Source organism: Anas acuta, chromosome 1 (genome assembly GCF_963932015.1).
Source record: "Anas acuta chromosome 1, bAnaAcu1.1, whole genome shotgun sequence".
In the NCBI taxonomy this organism is placed as follows: Eukaryota; Metazoa; Chordata; class Aves; order Anseriformes; family Anatidae; genus Anas; species Anas acuta.
This window is the reverse complement of record NC_088979.1, coordinates 11789080-11813766: the sequence shown is the minus strand read 5'-3', so window position 1 is coordinate 11813766 and position 24687 is coordinate 11789080. Positions and strand designations below refer to the sequence as shown.

Genomic DNA, 24687 nt, shown 5'->3' with positions numbered 1-24687 from the left:
ATCCTTTGCTGTGAGGAGTGAGAGGTTCTTGGTGGTGGTGTCTGCTTTCCTTACTGCAGGATCCACCTGGGACCATTTCAATATATTTGATAATACAACTTTACACATTTCTTCTTTCATCAGTCTGCAATTCCATGTTGCCTCTGTTTTTTACTATATCTGATTGGTTTTACAGATACTAGATATTCTTTCTGTGTTCTCTGTTACCCCTAAAACCAATTTTGTCCAGCTCCTAGTCTGCGTTTCTTCAGCTGACCATTGGTGAGTTGTTTATAGCCATGGGGTCTCCGTGCCAAGCCCTTAGCATCCTTTGTGCTCTTCTGTGCCACGTCCTGCATCTTTACTTCTCCAAGCCTTTGCTATCGTGCTGGGCTACTGCATTTCTGTGTAGAAAGTTGTAAGTATCTCATTCCATATAGAATAACAGCTTAGTACTGCTGTCAGCACAAAACTGTGGTTGCAACATACACAGATAACAAATACGACAAATTAGGTATAGACATCTGGCCAAAGAGAGAAATTGCTGTCACAACTAAACCAAATTTTTGAACAAAAATTTAACTGATGGACTGAGTTCATGTCCTACATTTATTTATTACATTGCTTGTTTACTGAGCAAACTGGGTTTGTTATTTATTTTTATTTTTTAATTTTCCTGGCCCAAAAGACACTGATATCTGAATTACTGAACTCCTGAACCACAGCCTCATCCATACCTCCTGCCTCTCCTGAGAGTAAAGCATTCCTGCTTATTTTTATTGTTCTGTTAGGAAATCCCGTTGTTGATTTTCGTTGGTACCACAGTGGCAAGATGGTGGCCTTCTCAAAGGGAAAGATTGTGCAGGTAGGTGGCAGGACCAACCCCATCAGCTGTTTCAGCTGACTCTGCACTGAGCTGGTTGCACGTGTGACTGGAGGAGCTGTCCTGCTGCTGTGGAGAATCCTGCAGATGCTGGAGGTAGTGGGGAGTGACTGCAGCCTGCGCTACCAGAGAGGCACTGCTGGAGGCACTGATGGCTAAACCAAGCTCTACTTGACTCCGAGCAGAGCTTGGTTTAACCAGTGGTTGGATACCTCTAACGAGGACAAAGCGATCAGCATCTCATAGTAATATTAATAATATTTGTAAGCGGAACACCTCTGGTAAAGAGATGAAAAATGGGGGATCTTCTGCTTCCATTTTAGCCAGGTTGGCTTTCAGAGTAGGCTTCTCTTGAAAATCTAGGCTGAGTCCTTCAGTCTAGGAATCGTCATCCCACTTCTACATAGAAAATGACCCCTTACACCTCTGACAAAGTTTTTCCCAAGCCTTTTTGCTCAAAGGTTAGGGATGCTATCAGAACGGTCACTGAAAGCCAGGGTGAGAGGAATAGGATGGGGCTGTTTGTGGACGTGCTCAGGGCTTGTGCCCTTCACTTGCAGACACTGCTGGGGTGCAGCTCCTGGTGGCCACTGCTGCTTCTAGCACCATGGGGGTGATATCTTTTTTTTCTTTTTTTTTTTTTTCATTTCTTCTAATATCACAGAATCTCTAGGTTGGAAGAGACCTCAAGATCATCGAGTCCAACCTCTAACCTAACACTAACAGTCCCCACTAAACCATATCCCTAAGCTCTACATCTAAACGTCTTTTGAAGACTTCCAGGGATGGTGACTCTACCACCTCCCTGGGCAGCCTGTTCCAGTGCCTAACAACCCTTTCAGTAAAGAAATTCTTCCTAACATCTAACCTAAAACTCCCCTGGCGCAACTTTAGCCCATTCCCCCTCGTCCTGTCACCAGGCACATGGGAGAACAGACCAACGCCCACCTCTCTACAGCCTCTAAGGTATCTGTAGAGAGTGATAAGGTTGCCCCTGTTTTTTTTTTTTTTTTTTTTAATAATGATACATAGTTTACAATTCTCAAAAACAAAGCTTGAAAGAATGTAATACCGTCATCTTAAAATATGGTGGGATGTTTTAAAGGACTGATATCCAGCTAAGACATTTCCACTTTTACGCTAATGGTCCAAGAGTGCTTTTTGTATCACCAAGAAATGTAAAAAAATTTAAAAACGAATGATAGTCCTCACAGCTGTTAAGTATTCTCAGGGTCATTGAGGTGTCAGACTACCATGCTTGCAGTACTGGATGTATAAAAGTGTGAACAACACAGCAGGAGACTTGCTGTAAATCAGGAACTAGATTAGATGCCCGTTAGAGTGAGTATTGGTACACCAGTCATTTGATGCACGCTACCTTTTATTCTGGATTAAGTTTATCCCTTCCTTTATGACCCACTCCTTTATCTACATCTGTGGGCTGTTTGCATCCATTTGCTCTCACTGTGGTACGCTGGTATTGTTATTGTTATTCACCATTAACCTTCCAGTTTAATTAGAGATCAGGGAAACAGCTGGGGTCCTCCTTGTAATCATCAGGAATAGTGAAGATGGATTCATCAAATTCATCGTAACGGAACTCCTGAAAAGTCACAGTGGCTGTGATGGTGGGAAATACAGAAATATCTAATTTTACAGGAAAGCCTGGTGGAAGCTTCATTTGAACAAATTCTCTAAGTTTGTTAAAGTGCTTGAAGGGTGCAATTACTTCTAAAGCATTCAATAATGATTCAATTCCTAAGGAGAATTCCTGGCTCATAGCTATTGTGGCTTTAAAGGTCTTCTTGCTTTCTTTGCAGACCAGCTCTCTACCCAGATGAGGAGCCTTTCCATTTTCAGCAGATATGTACTCTTCCCATGTAATTGTATTGGGTGATGGTGGAGTTAGTGACTGCCGTCTGACAGGCTCAAAATTTTGTTCCATTAAGTTGCCACCTTTACTCAGGCTCTCCATGATAGCTTTATTTCGAAGAATATCCTCTTCACTGAGATGTTCTCTTCTTTTTCTTAATTCTAATACAAGTCCATTAACTAGGTAGAAATCTGCCGAAAAGTTTCCTACTCTTTCTGTTTTGTCTTCTCGAAAAAGCCATCCTGTTTGGGCACGCGTGAAGGTAATTGATTTGGTTGATAATGTTGCTGAGTAAATATCACTGCTCATCAGAATGTCAACCTCTTCCTCTGTTTCCATCTCCGATTCCTCGTGATGTATTCGCCAGTAAACTTTTTGTTCATTGTCTAAAACTACAAAAGATTCAGAGGGTGCTGCATCACCATTAAAAATGAAGCTTAAATTCCCTTGTTGGCACTTCATGTCTGTAAAGTCTATGAGAGTGTCGTGGTTCCGCTCGAGTGGGCAGCCGAGCTCCACCACAGCCGCTCTCTCACTCCCCCTCCTCAAAGAGGAATGGGGAGAAAATATGTGAAAGGGGCTCAAGGATTGAGATAAGGACGAGAAAATCACGCAATAATTAGTGTAACGGGCAAACCAGACTCAGCATAAGAAGACAGATAGTAAGATTTATTGCTCATTACTAACAAGCTAGAGAAGTGAGAAACAAAGGAAAGAAACCAAAAGCACCTTCCCCCCCCATCCACCCTCTTCTACCTCCTCCCCCCGAGCGGCGCAGGGGAACGGGGGAATGGGGGTTATGGTCAGTCTACAGCACTTCTTCTCTGCCGCTCCTTCTCGGTCACTCTCGTCCCCTGTGCTGTGGGGTCCCACCCACGGGATGCAGTCCTTGACGAACTGATCCGGCGTGGGCTTCCCACAGGCAGCAGCTCTTCCAGAACTGCTCCAGATATGGGTCCGTACCACGGGGTCCATCCCTCAGGAGCAAAGGTGAAAAATGCTCAGGGATGGAGCCCTCTTGCAGAAGCCATCAGCTACGGAGACAGACAAATGATTACAGCACTCCTAAGGAAGCTTCAACAGCAGTTCAGGGAAAGTGTTGAAGAAAAGCGACCTCGGTTATTAAAAGCCCTGAAAGAGCTAGGTGACTTCTATATAGAGCTTCACTGGGATTTTCAAAGTTCGGTGCCTTTACTTTCCCGAATTCTGCCTTCTGATGCTTGTAAAATACACAAACAAGGTATAAATATCAGGCTGGACACAACTCTCTGTAGTGGGTTTACGTGGCAAGGCTTTGGTAGCAGGGGGCCATAGGGGTGGTTTCTGTGAGAAAGATCTAGAAGCTGCCCCATGTTTGGGAAGGGCCCCATTGTTTTCCAAATCTGAGCCAATAAGCATTATGGGCTAAAAGCAAGTGGGCACATTCTTTATGCCCCAACATCACAGCAAGATGCAGAGGAGCGTTTCCGTGGCTGTCCTTCTGGCCGATGTCCTGCGTGCGGATGAGGGCCGAGAGACGCCGCACGTCGCCCTTGAAGACGGATTCGTGCACCGGGAAGTGCGCGGGGTCCCTGCCCCCGCCGGGCGCCGCCGCGGCCGCCTCCTCATCGCCGGGCCCCAGCATCCCGCCGCCCGCCTTGCAGGGCCGGTGCTCGCGGCGCACCGAGCGCAGCTTCTCGCTGGTCATGGACGGCCGGCGGGGAGCCGTTGGCAGCCGTTCGGCATCGCTCCCTCCTCCTGAGGCCCAGCCCGCAGCCGGCACCGCCCGCCCCGCCCCGCTCTCAACGGCCCGGTGCCGCCGCCATCTTGGCCGGCGCTTCTAATTAATAACTTTCTTCTAACGACTTCTAATTCTGGACTCCAGCTCGTGCTTCCACCTTGCATAAAGAACAATACAGGCATCCTGGATGGGATTTGCCTGCAGACCTCTCTGATGCACACCTCTGCTAGTCTCTGGGTTTCTTTTTGCAGACAGTGGGGACTCATCTCGGTTTCTCCCCAGTGCGTGTATGAGAGCCTGCAGCGACAACTTCAGATGCAAACACCTCCACCCCCTCCTCATCTTGTGTCAGGGACAAAGAGTGTATGGAGTTTGGCTTGGTCTCTGCTCCAAAAAAAGGAAGGAGCTATTTCTTAACTCCTGTTATTCCTCTTTTTCACATGGTAGCTAAATCTCTTGGCAACTGAGAAGAGAGCAGAGATTTGTAGCCTGGTTTCCGAAGCCACGTTTCTTCATGTGCGGGTGTACATCTGCTGTGGCCACCAGTAGATTCTGTAACCTTTGAACAACTTTAACCATGCTTGATGGAGGAGTAAAAGTAATAACTTAGGACAAGCTTTGCGTTTAAACAGATGGAGCTGTGAAGGGTGTCCACATCAGCTTTTCCATTAAGGAAAACGCTTGTTCCCTTTTCAACAGAAGGAAATACCTGGATGAGGAAGATGTCGTGAACGTGTGCGGATTCTCTTGGACAAGACTTCTCTCAATAGAAGTACTAATCTCTCTTATTCTTGCTTTTCCTTCTTTCCTTGTGCCTACTCTGGTGTCCACAAAAGGCCGTGCTCAACTGAAAACAAAACCAAACACAAACCTCTGTGCCACACGGCACTCACCTTGTGGAAAGCAGGGTAGGACCCAGCTCAGATCTCCTTGTGGGGCAGGTATCTAACACCTCCCTGCCCTCAGCACCAGCACACTCCCCAGGTGATTCAGCTGAGCAAGGATGGCTCTCAACACTGACAGCGCAGAATGATGTTCTCAGCTCCCCTGACAGGATTTCCATCGGCTGAGTGGGAGCATGGAAACTGCTGGTATGTGCCCGGAGGAGCTGAGCCTGTCCAGACCTCGTTGTTTCTATTCCTTACTGGGTTAGGTTGATCTCTGCAGGCACTGATTGCTTCTGGAGGCAAGCAGAAGTATCCGGAGGAAGTGGCTGTGGCTAGATGGTGGGAGATAAGCTCATATTCAAACACACGGGAACTGGTATGGACAGTGTGGGAATAGAAATGTTGTTTTTGCAGAGTTACATTGTTTAGAAGGAGGGAATGTGGTACTGAGATATGCTTACAGTGATAAGAAAGTTTAGCAGGCAACCTAGTAAAATGCAGACAACCAGTCTCCTTAGGACAATTAGGTGAAAATCACGGTGTCAAGTCAGATAAGTGAAGAAACATTACCACTTCAAGCAGTAAAAATGTCAAAAGAAATTTGAAATTTAACAGGCCGGCAACTGAAGACTATGCATTGTTTGTGAAGCATCAGATAGATTGTGAACCTGGATTACCCACTCAGTGGGGAAACAGGGGAGGGTCCTGCCATCAAAAGGTATATAAACTGTGTTTTGGAACTAGTAGATGCGCTCTCTCCTGCTTGTGGGGCGCCCGCCATTGCAATCGCGAATAAATTACTACTTCACTGAGATCCTCGCCTGAGCCTAAGTTATTGGCTACGGAGTGTTTCTCACAACAGAAAACCTTCAGCTGAGCTCGTAAACTTTGTGTATGTCTCACTTCAGTGTAAGGTGCCTTTGTTTTCAGCGTGTACCCAACCTACAGCTGGCCAGTGGGGTGGGCGCGCGGAGCCCTTTGGCAAACTTGGGCCATAACAGGAGGAGTCGATGGCTGCTGAGCACTTTGGAAACTGGGCGTTGTATTTAGGTAATAAATGGGATTATGTTCCTGGAAAACCTGGACCCAGCTGTGAGTGGTGAACCTGGGGGCTTTGAAGAACCTCAAACCTCAGAGTTGTTGAGCACGTGTATCTTCTGTCAGCTTAAGGAGAGCCCAACGTTTATGAAAACCTCCTTGGTTTGAACTTCTGGAAAGAAACCCACCAAATTATCAGACTCTTGATAGTATTTTAGCTTTGTAACTCCTCTGGGGACCACCTTTGCGGAGGGACTGTGCTGCAACAGAGCATTGCTGTTCCAAATCCTTTTTTGAGCTGTCCGTGGCAGAGCACGCAGCTGCACGGTGTCTGTGAAAGCATAGCAGGGTATTTTGCTGGGTGTTACATGACTCTGCAGACTGGCTGTATTTATATATCCTTCCCTCCTTCATTTGATTATTCCCAGTATGGAGCAGCTCCTGTCTTTGATGAGTAAATAGCTGGTATTTTTAATTCCTGTGGGTGTTTGGTGTATTGGGGTGAGTGGGTTGCGTGGTGCGTGTTTGAAAGAAAATGAGAACATTTAACAATACGTGGTACTTTCTTACCCAGGTGTTTTTTAAACAGGGACGTAGAAAAGAACCTAAGGAAAAACTGAAAGAGCACATGAACTGGGGGAAGTACCCATACGTTTGGATAAACCACACGTAACTGGGCCTCAGCATGTAGCTAGAAACAAGAATTACCAGAATACAAGCAGTAAAAGAGAAGTTGTACCTGTCTATTTATCCCGATTTCCTTCCTGTCTTCAGATGAGTCCCTCCCAGGATAGGTAGTATTTTGATTTCTTTCCTTGATCAAATGAATAGGTTCCTTTAAATCAAAACAGAGAACAAAAAAACAAGGTTTTTAAAATAAACAAAGTATTTATTTTTGTTTATAATGCTTTGCTATATGAGGTCATATGTTGCTCTCTGGTTTCCTGTTTCTCCTTGCCCTCAAACTTTTGGGTTATTGCAATTCAGCATGGGATTGTCAAATTTGCATCAAAACCCCCATCTTTGTTTTTCTTGCATGTTTTACTCTGGCTTCATATACTTTGAAGGACGGAGGTGGAAGCTTGTATGGTAAATACCGTGAGCAGCAAACGTGGTTTTGAACAGCGTTTATGATTTCCATAATGACTTTTGTTTGTATTCAAAGTACCCGAGGAGGAAGTTGGGTGTTGCCAGCCCTCTGTAGCCAAGGTGCGGTGGTAAATCCGAGGTTGCTCTGCTGGAGGAGATGAGAACACCACCCACGTCTCCTGCTTCTCTGCATGAAATGAGCCCAGGAAATGGCCTCTTGCCCAGGTAGAGCTGAGACACTGATGGTCTCTTACCACCAGCAAATGCTTGGATTTGGATTCCCAAAGGTCTGACCTGGAGATTGGACACCCAAAAGTTTTTAAGCACAGCCCCAGATGCGCAGAAGCACCTGCAGAAAGTGTCAAACCTCTTTGACATGAGCAGTAGGGCAGAGCCACAGCAGCTGGCCTGACTTTCCCCTCATCTCAGCTGGAGATGGGTCGCTGGCCTTGCTCACCCATCCATTAGGAACTGGAATCAGACGAAAGCGTTGGATTATCAGCCTGCTTTCAGGACATAGGAACTGATTTTGGACTCCGAGAAGCTGGTGAAACAGAGGCAAAATGTCAGTTCCAGCAGAAGTCTAAGAACTCCCTGACAAAATACATTTTTTTGGCTTTCTGTTTCCTTCCTCCTATCATCCCACACCAGCCCGGAGCTTGTCAGAAACCCAGCACCCCTTTTGTTCCTCATGTGAAAGCAGATCATTTCCTGATCATCTTCCACGTGCTCATCAGGACACATTGGTTCAGGCCTCTCACTGCTGCTGTTCTTCCTCTTTCTTTACCTTCTGGGTCATTTGACTCATGACAGCGTGCTACGTGGGGCTGCTTGCTGGTATTAATTACATGCCCCGTATTGGTTTGTCTTTGGGTGTTGGCTTTCTATTCTTGGAATCCTGCAAATATTTTCAACAATCGGCCTATTGTTCAGCAAGCGCTCCACGCACACTGTAGGCCTTTTGTGATTTTCTGGTAAGTAAAAAAAAAATAAAAAAATAAAAAGAATGACTAATGGGGCATGAACAGTGCTCGTGACACTGTAGTGCATTGTGTAACTGTTGAGAGCAGCATCTGCATTCCTAGAAAAGCGTGCTCACGGTCAAAATATAGGACGTTCCCTCTGGCTCATGGGAGAAGACGTACTCTATATTCAGCTCGGGATGCTGCCTAAAAGGACCAACTTCTACAAAATGACATTTTCTTCCCCTGGAACGTGAAGTCAGGCTGAGACCCGCGTTTGCTTGGCAACAGGAGTGAATCCTTTCCGTTCAGGCAAGTGGCACGGGGGCTATTTTCGGTCTGTCACGCACATGCGCGGCGCTTTGTTTGCTGAAATCTCTTCTTTTTATGTTGCCAGCTCTGCCATTGGCAGCTCTGGTGAATGGCGAGGGCACGTTATTTTAGTATATGGACTGGATGCCAGGGAGAGCCTGGCACCCGCTTCTCTTCTTCCCTTCAAGAGTGTGTTTGTGTGAGGCTTTCTGCCACCTCTGAGCCTGTGGCAGGTTGAGCAGGGGAATGTGTAGGGCTACGTGTGCAGGGGACTTCCCATACAAACACAAGTACCTATAAGGACTGCGGGGTCCTCCTCGCCTTGCTCAGCCCCACAGGGAGCTGCTGGAAGCCGAGAGCCTGATCTCTCAGCAGCTGGGTTCCCCAGGCAGCTCCAGCCAGGACAAAGTGATATTCACGGGGAACAAGCGCTGGTTTGTCTCCTGCTGCTCCCATAGGACCCAAAAGGTTTTTTGGTATTTTTCTTCCCTTCTGTGAAGGAAACAGGAGCCTTGAAAGTATCGAAGAGGGAGAGCTGTTGGCTTGAGTGTGGGAAGCAAGCGGGGAGTGCTCAGTACCTCTGCGTAATTCTGCTCTTAAGAAAAGTGCCCAGGTGCTGCAGGTGCTGTCAATTCGAACCTGTTGGATCCTGTTCCCTTGGCATCCAAAGCTTCCAAATGAAATTGTATTTGCCACCAGTCGACATTAATTTGCTGTTTCCACCTTGATTAATTTTTAGGAATGCGCGTAATGAGAAACTTCCACAAAAACAGGAAGAAAGGAAATGGAAATTTGCGCTCTGCGGTGCTTTTCTCATTTATGACCTTTGCAACTCAAACTCCATGTCGTTCCTGTGACTACTGAAACAAAACACACAGGTTGATAGAGGAGAAATGGTGTGAGCAGCCGATGCCAATTAGCATCTGAGTAATTGGCACACCTTTGCAGGCAAGGAAGCAGCTGCTTGTAGTGGCAAGGAAGGAATATTCCTAAAGAAGGCATTGGAGAGATGACTTGATCATCTGTGGCTGCAGTTGGGTTGTTAATTATCAGAGGGAGCCAGGTTAGTATTTTCAGATAGCAGTTGAAAAAAAAAAAAAAAACCAACATAAAATTGTAATTATTATTAATTATTTTAATTATTATTAAAATTATAAAATAAACAGTGAGTAGTTTTTCAGAGAGTTGGTACCCAGTCCCTTTCTGCATAGGATTGTTACTTATCTTTAGGAAGGTGTCTATATATATATGTATATATATATAAATAAATGTTTTTGCCAAACAGAAAGAGGCAAGCCTCCTAAGAGCTCTTCCTAGAGATCTCCTAGGGGCCTGAATTCACGGGGTTGCTCCTGGACCCTCATGTGGTCAAATTGCCGCCTTTGCTTTCTTCTTCTCTGGAAAACTGTTGCTTATGTACTCTAGGAAAGCAGTAATTTCATCCTCAGACTCCCTAAATAACAGCTAGCAAAGCAAACAGCAGCAAGTTTATGTTCCGTGTCCTTTGCCTTTGTCTACACCACATTATTTGAATCGGAACAAGGGTCGGGGGGTGGAGGTTGCCTCGGGTGGCTCTGGCGGATGCTGTTTGATGGCAGTTTTTGAAGCGACCGAAGACTTTATCACCGCCTTCCCCCCCAGATATTTCCCCTGCACCTTCATAGTGTAAGTTTGCGTGTCTCAAGACATTTGTTTGCAGTTTCTGTATGTTGTTGCTGACAGTTCAGGCTGAGCGTGCTGGCGTTCCCTCAGCGCTGCTGCAGCCAGCAAGACCTTTCAGCTGCCTCAACAGGAATCACCAGAGGGCATCTGTCTGGGGTTGGGTTACGTTGGAAAACCACCTGGCGTGTTGTGGGGTAGTCTTTAATAACAACAACGAGCACTTCATCAAGAGTTGAGGCGTTGTGCTTGGTTTCCGTTGTGCTTCTCGCATGAATTGTGTGGACGGGTTCCCTCCAGCCCAGGGGCTAATGCTGCACGGTGTGAGACCCTTGTGCTGGCAGCCCTCATTTGGGCTCATTTCTCACTCAAAATCTGGCCGTAAAAATGCATTTAAATAAGAGTAATTATTAAGCTGAAAGACGTATGTCAGCGTTAATGGCATCCTGACCCCGTTTTCTGCTTCTGCTGGGGGAGGAGTGGGAAGAGCAGTGACAGGAGCAAGGTGCTTTCCCTGACGGTGCTCCTGAACCCAGCAGGGTCTCTTCTGGCACCTCACAGACATCAGGACGGGTGCTGTGGAGCTGCCTGGGCATGCAGCATGCGAAGAGCAGTGCTCCTGGAGGTCCTTGGTCTTCACGGGTCTGTTCTGGAGTGTCTGCACTCTGTTCCCTTCCTGTAGGAAGAGCCAAAAGTACTTGGGGAGCCCAAATGCTGTGCCCTAAAACCGTAATGATGTTCCGAGGCAGTGGCTATTTACGCACCTCCCGGGCTGCGGGATCTTTCTTCTTGTATTGGCAGCAGGGACGAACTCTGGATTGCCTAAACCAGTGAAGCTAATCAACTTCTTGTGTGCCATCAGGCTAATTAGCTCTCCAGGCAGTGGATCTGGAGCCTGAACGTGGCAGGAGGTGAGGCAGCAGCGGTTCGGTTCTCCGCTCCCTCCTGTGGGCAGCTGAAGAGGACAGACACGAGCAGCCCCTGCACGACCTACACGCAGCTGTGCGAGGGGACTGTCCGTGTGCACGCAGGCTCTGCTTCCCAAAAGCTGCCCCTGATGCCACTGGTGGCGCCACTGGTGGCTTCTGCTGGAGCATGGGGACACTGGTGGAGGGATGCTGGTGCTGGGAGCCTCTGAAAAAATCCCTTCTAAAATGCAAATGCTTTCCTTCATTAAAACCCACTTGAAACCAGGCGTGATCAACAAACACAAAATGCTGTCACAGCTCAGGAACGCTGTGGATTATGGTTCTCTTTTCTTTCTCTCTCTCTCTTTTTTTTTTTTTTTTCCCCTGCACAGAGCAGTTTGCCCCTCAGCCTGCCAAAGCAAAATTAACCAAGAATTTCATAAAAAATCTTTGGTTTATTATGATTAGATAATCACTGCTTGTGTAGTAGGTAAGGGCTGGGATTGTACGGGGGCAGACAAGTTGTGTAAGCAGAAAAACTTTAATCATTTTGGTAGTGCTTTCCCCTGGGAGCAGTTAGGAGCAGGCCAGACACAATGTGGGGTTGCTTGGGTGTAGCTTGCCCTAGCTTGGGGGCAGGGGGAGAGACTGATATTCCCGGTGAAAGGTCTTCCCAGCTTCATTTTCTGTGACTAAAGGACGTGAAATCCGTGATGCAGATGTTTTTATTAACACCTCACTGCTCGGTGACTTGGCAGTGGTCACTCTGAGGGTGCAAACGAAGCCAGGCACCTGGGTTAGGCGCTGGTGCGTCCCTCACTGAGTTATTTCCACCTGTGCTGAATGTCTTGAAAGTGTTGCTCACCTCAAACACACATTTCAGTGCACACAAGCCTGGGCTGGCGGAGGCTCCTGCCGAAGCTCTGGCTCCCCCGGCTGGAGCTGCGGGAGGAGAAGGCGCAGCGGGGGCCGAGGGAGAGGTGTCGGAGCCCGTGGCACCTCCAGCATCTGCTGAGTTTTACTAAGTGCCTTCTCCGTATTGGGTTGCTGTGCAGTAAATTAGTGCTGCTTTGAGGAATGACTAAAAAAAAGTGTGATTTTTTTTTTTCTTAATGTGCCTTAAAAAATCAAATTAGTTAAACAGTTGCAAACACCAGGGTGAGCGCTTGGAAGGTGAGGTCTGAATGTGAGGAAAGCGCGCTGAAACGAGGTTCGAGGGCATGCATCCAGGGGGTCTGAGCTGGTTTGAGGGAAGCATCATAACGCTGTGGTTTAGGGCTAAGCCTGATTTAGCATGCCTGCGGGCTGCTGCGAGCAGAAGTGCTCTCAGCCTTCCTCGTCATCTCCAGATACGGATTCCCTCCTCCTCCTGTGCGCTGCCTCACATTTATACGGCCACGTGGTGAGTCCAGCCAGCGTTGTTACCCAGCAGAAGATTGTCTTCGTGTTTAGCAAGTGATTGCTGCCCTGAGAGATGAGCAAGTGGAGCCGCGTGTCCCCGTGATGCTTGCCCAGGTCGAGGAGAGGAGGAGGAGGTCGGTTTGGTTGTCCCACGAAACCCCGAGCTAATTCCATGTACACGGGAGGACCTTGGGCCTGGGAGAACAGCAGGCTTGGCTGATGTGGTTCCCGTTACGTTGGTGTGTGATTATTTTCTGTCTGGGCCAGCCACGGCGGCGTTGTGTGCTGGGGTGATGCTGTCTGTGGCTGGTGAGCTGAAGGGTTAAGCGAGCTGGAAAGCCGAGCGATTAGTTCATGAGCTGCGCACAATAAATGCATTCAGCGGAATCGTGCTATTCAATTGGCACAACGGCATCATTTATTTTAATTTTATTTATTTATTTTTTTACTGTTCCCCAAACTTCCATTTCTAAGTTTCTGTTTCATAGGATTAAAAAGTTGCCAGCGCTCTTTAATCCTGGAGGGAAAGGAGTGAGTCCCAGCAAGAGCCCAATTTTAGCACAGCACCTCCTGTTTCTAACGCCGCCCGTGTCATACTTTGCCAAACTTCGAAGAATAGAAACAAACCCGGAACATTTTGGCCTTTCAGTGCCTGTTTACCAGCAGTTAAGCAGCAAAACAATTTTCAGACAATTAACAGATCTCCAGGCCCTTTGGAAGCTCAGATAAAGCTGTTTGACGGCTGTCAAATGTCTAATTAATACAACTACTAAGGGGAATGCTCCTGGGAATATCCTGCCTTTGCCAGGGCTGGGTTTGCAGCTCGGTAGCTGCTCCGTAAGGGTGGCTTTACACCCAGGTAAAACCTTCCTGGGGTCACTAAGGGCACTGATTGCTCCAGGTATTGCTGCCTTGCTGTGGCTTTGGGGTTGGGGACGTTGTTCCACAGAGGGGCTTTCTTTACAGTCACGTAGGGTTTTAAAAGCATTATTATCAAATGCTAATTTCAAGCAATTACAGTTCTAGGAGAGCTTGCAGCATAAAAATGCCATAAAATAAGCTTATTTTAATTGCTTACAGCTGGCCTAGAAAAAAAAAAGTATAGAAAAAGATGATGGCTGGTTTTGCTTTGTTTTCTAGCAAGTCGCGCTTTGTATCGCGGCAGAGGTGTGCTGGTATGCTGCGAGTCTTCCTAATTCTCCTGGGGTTGTGCTTATACCTGAAAGAGGAAAGCTACGTGTGATGGAAAGAGTTTTAATCCTGAATTTAGTCCACGGCTGTAAAGCTGTGGTCGGAGTTGTGCTGGCGGGCGTTCAGGATCCTGTCTGTTTTCATCCAGTTGCAGCGCACTAATTCCTCCCATCTGAAGGGCTGAAATTGAGGCCCTTGGTTTCGGTGATTGAGGATTTGATCAAGTTTGCGATCGTGATGGTGTTGGCTCGCTGTGAGCTGGGATTTGGTAGTGAATCGCGTGTGCTTTGGTAATACGCAGCCACAGAAGGTAAAACAGGTTCTCTGAAACTGCTGCTGGGGACTAAATAACAGAATGGGAAAGGTGGAAACTGGGGAAAACTGCCTGATAGACTGCAGGTGAGTGGCCTTACCTGTTAGCTTTTGAGTAATGGTGAGCACAGTTTAATTCTGTGGTGTTTCTCTTTACAGTGCTTCCACTTCTCACTCGGACCACTCTGTCCATACCAAGTCTGTTTCTGCTGTGTCGTCGGACTCGGTCTCTACCTCAGCAGACAACTTTTCCCCAGACTTAAGGGTATGTGTGCTTTGTCTTAACAAAGAAAAGGAAAATATGTGTGTGTGTGTATATACAAATATAGCTAGTGGCCTCCTTCACTGGCTCTTTCTTGCTCCTCTGAGTTTGGATACGGTGAAATGATTTCAGCTTTCAGGGTAATGCCAAATTGTATGTAGCCAAGGCATGAAAGGTCCCAAAGTCAAACAAGTGAAATAGAAATTGAACTTTAATCTCTACCATATTATTTCCCTCTTTATAAAATTGTTTAATCTTCAAAAAGCTGTCTCTGCAGCCCACATTTGGAGATGAATTTTCAAAGGAATTCCTTTTTCTTTTAAGTGCTTTAAGTAAGTGAAGATCCTCAACTAGCCAGTTACATATCCTTTTCTTTCCTTTTTGTGTGTGTGTGTGCATATCTATGAGACGTTCTTTTTGAAAACTCCTGCTTGTTTGTAAACACTGAGTCCTTGGAAGTATCTTTCAGAGAAAGATCATTATCTTCAAGCTGATAAAGTAGTCTTCTGTTACAATAAATTGCTCTTGCATTAAAAGTTCCAAACAAGGCTCTTCCAGGTCTGTTAGTGATTTGTTAATGTCACATCCAAAGCTTTAGTTGAGTGTCAGAAAAGTTTTGAAAACTGTCTGTGCGTTCCTCTTAGGAAACCGAGGGGTTTGATGATTTTCCTTAGCTTTGCAAAAAGGTCCCCTGAGCACAGAACTGGTGGTGTCAGGGCTTTCTGGTAACGACTTGTAGCATTTCTCAGCTGTGGTTGAACAGCTCTTCACAAACACAACTGCATAAAAACTCTGAACGCAAAACTGATTCCTTCCTCTGACAACCGTGACAATTTTTTGTTTGGTGAGTTGTCTCAGTAGTTCATAATTAGCAGAAAGTCTTCCTGTTCATAACTGGCAAGAAAGCAAATGTTTCTTTTTAAAGGAGTCTTATTAGCCAGTATTAAGCTATGATTTGAAAATGAATCAGGAGTTTGTGTAAGTGTTATTTTTGCACCTTTTACCCATGGATACCAAAAAAACAGTCTTCAGAACACGTCTGGATAAAGTTACATGTAATAGGTCTGAAGTTTTTCCCCTGTGAAGTGTTCGGTTTCCCCAACATACAGAAAACAGAGTTCAGGCTAAGTGATTCATTAATAAAATACAAATAGATTGCAAGCACTGCTACAGCTGTAACTGTGTATATAATGCCATCAATTTTACACTGACTTTTTTTTTTTTTTACACTTAATTTTGCACAACCCGGTGCACAACTTGACTGCTCTTTTGCAATTTTTGTTGCGTGTGGGGATTACCTTTACAGATAGAGAACCAAGTAATGTTCTTCTTCTACATTCAAGGCTGTCTTTGCTTCCTGGTGGTTGAAGTGGCTCAACACATTTTCCTTGTGACTCCAGATGTGTCTTGTGTCTCCTTCCCTCCTTTTGTCACCTTGTCTGCATGACATGTGAGCCCTCTGGGGCAAGGACTCCTCCTGCCATGTATTTGTCTGGTTCCCCCTCCAACAGGGCCCCCATAATTGCTGGTAATCAAAAATGATGTTAGCAGAGGAATGTTCACTTAGCTGCATGACACGTTTTTCAGCCTGAAGATGCGTATGAATTGTTTGCTGGAGGTTATTAAAAACCACTACTTCCTTGCTGTGCCCCGGTTCCTGTAATTTGCAGAATGATTTCTTCACAGCCTGCCTTTTTATTTTATTTTATTTTATTTATTTTAATTATTAAGCAACCTAAATTTCTGCCATGGCTGGAATAAATGCCGCTCCCCTTTCATTTTACAACAGCGTTTAAGGAGGGATGGTGAAAGCAGGGGATTATTTGTCTACAATAGAGGCGCTTCAAGCCAAGTGTGAGCACATGCCTCTGCTGGCAGAATGCTTCCTGCTGGTAATGTGCATCAGCTCTGTCGGGCCTGAATTCAGCATCTCCTGCTGTGCTCCACCTCAAGCCTGCTCCCGCAGAGGTGGTGCGAGTGGCTGCGATGCTGTCGTGTGCAAGCACAAAGCTGGTTCCTGTGATTGTGCTTGGGTGAGAGCTCGTCGATGCTGGCTGCAGAAAATTGATTCCTGTGCACCTACATGTAGTGGGGTATGGTGAGGAAAGCCTGGTTTCTATTAGGACAGGTTGCCTTTCTCTCTCCTACAGGATTTCCAGCAATAACCAGGTTGTTCTTCATGGCTGAGAGTGACTGGTGCTGGCAAACAAGCCTGGGAGGGTGTGATGGAAATCTGTGCAGCCTCTTGTGTTGGTATCGCCAGTGTGGCTGCAGTCCCACAGCCTGTCCTCAAGGCAATTACAGCCAGCACTGATGTATTTGTGTGTTCTGGGCTTGTTCTTGCAGCCCAGCACTAGCTCCTCAGTGAGAAGGCTCGAGAATGGAAGGTTTGTTCTGTCTGCTGATCAGCTAAAACTGATGGCTTTCAGCTCTCAGTGCAAGTAGAACAGATGTACTCGCTCTGGGCTCATCATTCTTCATCCAATTTTCTCTCAGTTAACATCTCTGCCATGTGACACTTCTTCATTATTTTTTTTAAGCCAGCTCACTGAGAAGTTCTTTGAGGTCCCGATTGTTCTTCCAATTTTCTTTGACCTTTCTGAGATGTGGCTTTGCCTTTGAAAATGTGGATAAGTTCACAGCGTTACCTGAAACAGCAGCACGAGTGTGCTCTGCACACCGGGCCGTTCCTTGCACACCTGAGCATCTCGTGGCACTAGGATTGACACAAGACAGGGAGAACTCCCAAGTCTTAATACCTACTGAGGTTTGAGCTAAACACCTTATTTCTTCTAAGAATGAGAAGTTTGTTCCACAATGCTCCAGGAAAAGTGTAAGAGAATAAGCACTGCAGTGGGAACTAACACGTTTCTGGTACCCCTGTGATACGGGAGACAAGTGCCTGGGCTCCCTGACGTTCTCGCAGGAAGGGGTTGCATCAGTGAGCTTTAAGAGGCTGAAAATAAGCATTTCAAGATTTGGGAGTGGATCTGCCACCCGTGGGGTTGTGCTCCCGATGCATATTTCAATTTTCCCCGCTAGAATGAATCGCCGCATAGATCCATCATCACTCCTACCTCTGCTTGCTCTCTGCCTCTGTGTGCGCATCGACTCAAATTTAGGAGCTAAATTTCTGTGGTGATGGAAAAACACTTTGTGATAGCTACAATTAGCACTCTTTTTTTTTTTTTCTTCTTTCCGTGGGGAGTTTTTAGCAGGGTAGTAGGCGTCCGTCACGGGGAGGGAACGAATGGGAAGGACCCACATCATTTCTTGCGGTCTGTGCCTGCGGATTTCTTTTGGAGTGCAATTAACACTCAGTGTGTGTGCGTGCGTGTGGGTAATGAGGTAAATGAGACAACCACTGGGGATTCCTACTGAATGCGTGTGCAGTATTTTTCCTAAATCCTTTTCCAAAGTGGTACATAATAACTTTCATGATTTTTTTTAATGTGTATTGAGCATTTCAGTATCTGGAGCTAGGATTAAATTTATACAACACTACAATTTATAGAATTTTCACTTCATAAACTAACTCTAAATAACTTTTGGCTGCTTTAGTTGGCTGGAATTTTAAATAAAATAAATTAAAATACCACCCCTCACCCCCTTCAAAAGCCCAAAGCGCTTTTGGGTTCTAGTCCCCTACTGCCCCATCCCTGCCTGGTCTCAAATCTGAAGCTGGTTAGGACTGATTTAGGGAATGTGCTTTTTGAAGGAATTTTTAGCAAATATGCTGCCATGTGTTTTAGCATAAGTTGCTGATCAAGCAAGACCAGAACTGAGTAATTAAAAGTGAAAATGAGCTGGAAATTCATAGATAAGTTGTAATTTGGGATGGGAGTTTAAAAACGCTTTGGAGCCAACGTTGCCAAAGGTGCATAAGTCTCTCTTACAGATTTGGGAACTTGGTGATTAGTAAAGCACAACGAGATTCTTGCTCCACAGTCCTAAAGGTGGTATCTTCTCTTATGTACATGGGCAGGTGAGGCTGTGCAGTTTATAGCATTTCTCTTAAGCTTTGTTGCTAATGCTCAAGCTTATCAGTCGGGGCTTTCATTTTGAGTTGGCTGTTGATTTACAGGGTAACGCCTGAAAGTTACAACACTGAAAGCTTCGGAGTAGCTGTTGGAGAAGGGTTGGATCCCTTCCATCTGCAGTTGGGAAGTGATGCATGCGGCCAGCAGAGTTTGCAGCCACTTTCCTTAAGAACAATACCTTTGCCTGAAAGTTAAAGGTTGATTGTATTTAGTTTGGGATTGTATGCAGCAACAGACCGAACCAGAGCTTGGAAATTCATCGTGTTGGCTTTATGTTGCTTCTTGCTGCTGTTCTGTGGGCAGAGGAAAATCTGTTAGCAAGTCTCCAGTACGCCAGACCCATATGTCACCTGCTTGGTTGTGCAGCCTTCAGAAAAAGTGGTTCTGATCTTTGATTTTGCCTTTGTTCTTTGTGACCACTTTGTGTCGTCCCCTTTGAGGAAAACGCTGAGATCCACAATTCCTGTGATTCCTCTGATGTCAAGCAAGATATTGTACAAGCACGTGTCCTGTTCTCCATTATGGTCTGCTCCATCCATTGTAGCATTTTTTCCTTTAATATAAGAGGAATCAGTGGGTTTGCAATGGACCTGTATAAAAGATACAAGAACACTTTCATGGCGTTCCCAGGACTCAAAGGTTAGGAAAGGGAGGAAATGCGTAGTTGCTTGCATAACCTTCGTTTGTTATCCATGGCGTGCATTGTTGAAGACTTTAGGCAAGCCCATGTGGTTTGTTTTGTAAGATAGATAACTCATGCATGACAGAAGGTATATGAAGTAGTTTTTTCCTTCCAAGACAGTGAATGGATGCCATCCCCGTCTTCGGTAGGCTTCCAGAATGAAATTCTTTTGAGCAAGTCTGCGTTCAAGCTAGCCAACCACAAGTTCTCTGTAGTCAACGGAAAGAAAGACGTCGTTTACAACGTGATTTATTGTGATTTGTTTAAGGAAATGCCACGCTAGGTGAGAACACGATGTAGCTGAGCCGTGGAAGCCCTCACTGCAGGACGTTGTGAGCGCTGTTGGAGGGGCAGCAACTGGTTGTTCGGAGTGGAGCTCACCTTCAGCTGAGCTCCAGTGAAAGCGTATTTCAGTCTCGTTGGAAAACTCTCTCTCTTTCTCCTCCAGTTACGAAGAGAGTTCAGAATAACCCGTCCAGATGTAGACCTCTAAAATTGAAGTAAATGCCGTCCCTCGGGCCGTGTTGGGTAGGATTAACTGCAATGCCAGTCGCTGACTTTGCCACCTTCACGTTACTTTATTCTAGCTGTGGTGCAAAGTGGCTTAGACTGGCTTTATGTAGAACATGTATATTGTTAGTAGGAAAACATATTGAAGAAAGATGTGATTTTTTCCCCCCTATCCTTTGCTGTAAATCACTGGAACTAGCCTCAGCGAGCTTTTCCATTGCTATCTCCCTGCCAACGCAGGAAGTGTGTCAGGCTTTGGTTATGCGTAACACATGTTCGGCGAGAGCGGGGCTGTAGGGAGAGGCATCACTTTTTAAGCTTTAGGCATTCATTGAAGCTATTTTTTAAAACTTTTGCTTTTAAGGCACTTCTTGGTTAGTGGATGATAGCTTAGGAGCACTAAATCATGGGGAAAACGTCTGCCTGAGCACCTCCAGGGTAGTTCAGGGCACCGTCCTGCCACTCGGTCCCACCCCTCGCGCGGCAGAGCTCTCCTGTTTCGGCCTGGCCCGTGGCCCTTCACGTGGGGCTGCCCACAAGAAGACCGGTTTGTAGGAAATGCAGAGATGTCTCTCGTGATGGGAGCCCTCCTTCCCAGCTCACCGGACTGCAACTGCTATTAAATTACAGCCCATATTGCATAGGCCACCAGATGGGGAAGATAATTGACCCATGGTCACAGAAGGCTTGGCTGGATGCGAACTGGTGATGCTGCAGTGGATGCAAACAAACAATCCATCTTTTTGCTGTCATCTGTGAAGACCTGACCATATGTGTTGCTCTGTGTCACCACTTTGGGCACTGTTATAGCCTGACACAGAGGCACAGCTCACATTCCTGCAGGTGTACTGAAGTAGAAGCTTCCAGGGGAGAAAACCCAAAGTGACTGAACTGGGTGCCAAGTCCAAGAGGGGCCGAAACTTCACACTATCACAGGGAGCAAGCAGGGGGGACTTAGGGTGTCTGAGAAGTAGGAAAATCTTAGGGGGAACAATTCTGACTGTGTTGAAATTCTGGTTTTTGGCTATCCTAGTTGCATGTGTGTGTCTGTGGGAAATGGGCTTCCTTTCTCCTCTGGAGCTGACGACGAACAAAGGCACAAAAGGCTGGTTCTGGAGGATGAATGATGCTCTTGTCCATAAGCATGGTCATTCCAGGGCAGCCCAGCGAGGGACTGGAATTCAGCCCCCGCCGTCAACTTGTTTTCGTAAGACTCCAGTTTCCAGGACTGTAACTGCTGTATATTTCATGAGAATTACAAGCTTTTTAATCTGTTTTAAGAGATGGAAAATCTCGGTCCCTTCCCTCCAGGCTCTAGCCATTAAGTCCCTTTCTGTACCTCCCCCGTCAAGGAAACAGAAACACTGAGTAGCCAAACTCTGGGTTGCAAAATATTGATTTCATGCAAATTAGATGGGGGAAAAAGCCAGATGCAGTCGGTTTTCTGTCTCCTTTACACGGGAAATAATACTCCCTGAGTGCTTCTCTAGTTAGAAGAGAGCAAAGACAGCAATCGTAGCTAATTTTTATTATGTAGAGGTACCTGAACGTCTGAATATGAAGTAATGGGAAGTGAAGGAAATCTCTGGAAGTGTTTATGATTGCCATCTACTAGGAATGGAAAATTGAGGAGAAAAAGAAAATGGCCTTCAGATGTTCCTCAATAATATTTTCAGCTCCTCCTGATCAACTGCTGCGTTTCTCCTAGCTACAAAGTGCAAGAGTTCTCCTTTGGCTGATTAAAACCGGGTAAGAGGTGGTTATTTATTTTTCCTGTAGTTTTAGTTTTGTAGATCGAAGCACGAATTGGGCAGGAATGAACAAGCATGGTATTTAAAAGGAGCAGTCAGATTTGTGACTGCATGTAGCACCTGCCAAGATCTGATTTTTTCTGTAGATGTTTTTGCATTGAATGAAATGTCTTCTTTCCCCCATGTGTGATTGTTTATTGGTTGTAACTATATAATTATTTATGTCTTGACTCCTTGTCATACACACCACTCATCTCCTAACTGAAGTTCCTGGTAACAGAGACACTTTTCTGTGGCTTATTTTGGTTGGCAGAATTTTTAATTCATTGGTCAGAGCCTTTTTCTGTTATTTTTTCAGACTGATGGTAAGAACTTCACTGACTGAGTTCAAGGTTTTCCTTGAAAATTGTAATCTCTTTTCCCTTATCTGTTTGCTAAACAAAGCAGAGTAAAAGCAAAGAGAGGAGAGAGCGAGCCTAGAGTGCTGTCCAAAATTTTTGAGCAGCCAATGGAGAGCAGAACTGTTGTCTTTCAGGATCCCTTGGCTCTGAGGAAGGTTCTGTATTAAAAATTGTTGGACTTGTTCGAATAGATAATATCAGCAGTCTTCTGTGCCAGGGACTGTTGCTGTGTCGAGTCAATGACGACTTTCTGCCGGAGCCTAACAAGAGAATTGTCTGGAGGCACCAAGCCATGCAAACTTGAAGAGACAAGCCAGCCGTGGTTGGGCGAGTGGCCCTCAACAATGCGTTCCTTTGAGCTTCTGAGCTTTGCCTTGTCTTTGCGCAGCAAGGGCCCACAGGACTCAGCAGCCTGAAGAGACTGCTCTTCACCACCAGAAGCTTGGGTCTGAGTGGAGAAGGCTCTTTGTGGAGAAACAAAGCAGAAAACCCCAAGGAAATACTGCAAGGTGGCTGCTTCCTCCTCCAGAGGAGTTCCTTTACTACCCAGCTGTCTATATTATTATTTTTTATTTGTAACACACTCGTCTCAGTTTCTTTCTAAAGATTTTTCAAGGCGGTGGGAAGGAAGCAAGTGGATTTCTCAAGCCTTTTTATACTTTCTCAAAGCACACACGGTAGGTAGAGATCAGAATTTGTGATTTGTTTTTTTAGACTAGGAAAACATAACTGAAAGGCAGCTGTGGTGTGTGTTGTATGTGATTATCTAGAGTGCTGTAATCATCTGTTGTCAGAACATTTTGTTGATAACTTAAATGCCTCTTGTGATTTTTTTTTTTTTTTTGACCAAGCTAGGAAGCCACCTTTGGTTGTATGCTTTCTTAGGAGCTGAATAAGTTTGATGTGGTCTTGAACAGTGTGTTTGATTCTCCGTGTGCTATTCTGAAATGATCCATGAGCTCATGGTGTTTTGTCTTTCTCCCCTATTCAACTTCTAATATCCCAAAAAGGATAAGACACAAAGCATTTCCCTGCGATTAATATCTTGCTGGTCTGAATGTCTAACAGTTTTCCAAAGCATCTGGTCATAATCCTCAGAAAAATCCCCGCGCCTCAGACATGCAGAGATACTGCTGTTCTTTCTGCTGTGGTATTCTTAATGATTCAAAAATAAGCAATGAAGTCCATTTACTTGCTCAATTTGTGTTTTATTACATTTCCAGTAGGATACTTAGTACATAAATCTTCTCAGAGTACACTCGAAATAGCCACAAGTGGCAGCTGAAAATCTTGCCAAAGTAGCACAGCATTTGCAGTCTAGAGGAGGATTTATCAAGTAAGCACAGCCACTGCTTCACGGCTCTCCTAATTGAGCATTAGGAAGGCAGAAGCATCTTGGCAGCAAAATGCTAGGAAAAAAACGTGCCCTCAAAATTTACCCCTTCTCTGGTGTAATAAGTGTTTCATTTAGAGAGGAAATCAGCGTACCAATGAAAAATTATCTGAAAGAAGCGTGTGGGTTTCGATTCTGCACATATTAGTGGCAATTCTGCAGCTTTTGTTAACACAGGTTGGACAAAATTAGGCCTCCATGTGTTTTCTAAGGTGAGTGGAGAAAGAGCTTCTGTATCTGTTTTATTTTAGAGTTTTTCACACCGTCACTGGTGTAATGATGCATCCTCATACACCTAACCATGGTGGCACTGTCCTTTGTTGATTGGCATGTATGGCAACAGTTGTAAAAGAGGAAAGGGTTGTGGGGTGGCAATAAAGGGGAAGCAGCAGGTGGACGTGGTCTGAGACAACAAAAAGGCAGTTCAAAGGAGAAAGGCATTGGTTACTGTGATTTACTACTTAGATTCACAAATAAAATAAAAAATAAATTAATAAATCAAATAAAAATAAATAATAAAAATAATAAATCAATGCAAAAATAATCCTATGGCTAAGCCTTTGCAGTAAGACTGATGTGATACTCTGAGACAGGAGGAACCTAAAGCTGTCACTGGTAACTCAGCTAACAAGCCCTATGCTTTGAGATCATGCCTGTTTTAATGAATTTGATGCAATTTTTGGATCTGAGCATGCTCATCTTTTGCTGTCTCTGCACACAGTAAGTTTGGAGCTCTCTGGAAAGTACAGGCTGACTTCTCTGCGGGATGTGCAGAAGACAGGGCACTGCTACACGGGACACAGTGAGACCCAGGAGCTGGGTGTCACCCTGCCATACAGATATCTGCATCAGAGTGGGTTATCCTTGTTCTCAGTCATCCTAAAGGTTAATCTTCCCGGTCTCCCCCTTTCCACTGGCTGTAGAGAGAGCTCGGACGTAGATCTGTGGTTTTAGGTGAAATAGATACTCCTGCAGTGTGCTGGGTGCCCTGCCTGCGGAGCGGCATGAGTGCTGATTCAGGAGGGCACTTAGTCATCTGCCAGCCCTTGAGAGAGAGAAAGGCAAAAAAAAAAAAAAAAAAAAAAAAAAAAAAAAAAAAAAAAAAGGAAGGCTTAGATTGGGTAACTACAAGCAGATTCCCAGGTAGTCCATTACAATTGGAAGCATCAGACAAATGTTTTCCTGTCAGAGATAGAAACCTTTCCTTGGCTATCGAGTTTCAAATCCACAAAGTTTCTCCCATAATTTGAGAACAGCTTATTTTTACACACAGAGACATAGCAGGTTTCATTCTTACATACACATATGCACAAATTCTTGTGCCCCCAGCACAGATCCTGCCTGCTGCTGCTGACCGGCGCACGATCACGAGACAGACATGCCAGACCCGTGAGTTCAGGGGCTGTAGATGCAAAGGCTTTTTTTGTGCATATA

General features: G+C 45.5%; 1 protein-coding gene and 1 pseudogene across 3 annotated transcripts in view; one reads left to right on the top strand and one right to left on the bottom strand.

Moving 5' to 3' along the window:
* The window catches only part of MTMR2 (myotubularin related protein 2), a 63515-nt gene that overhangs the window by 7604 nt on the left and 31224 nt on the right, over positions 1–24687 (top strand). The window contains exons 1-2 of one of the 3 annotated variants that reach the window (XM_068669606.1): positions 8557–8743; positions 14374–14479. The exons of 1 other annotated variant lie outside the window; for it this stretch is intronic. Coding sequence is in view for 1 of the 2 variants with exons in the window: in XM_068669598.1 (XP_068525699.1) it covers positions 14374–14479 (106 nt within the window). In the remaining variant the exon portion in view is untranslated. Of the gene's footprint in view, positions 1–8556; positions 8744–14373; positions 14480–24687 lie in introns of those variants that run through there. One more of the 3 variants, XM_068669598.1, reaches the window with a different exon arrangement.
* On the bottom strand, positions 1907–4422 carry LOC137850028 (ankyrin repeat domain-containing protein 13C pseudogene; annotated as a pseudogene).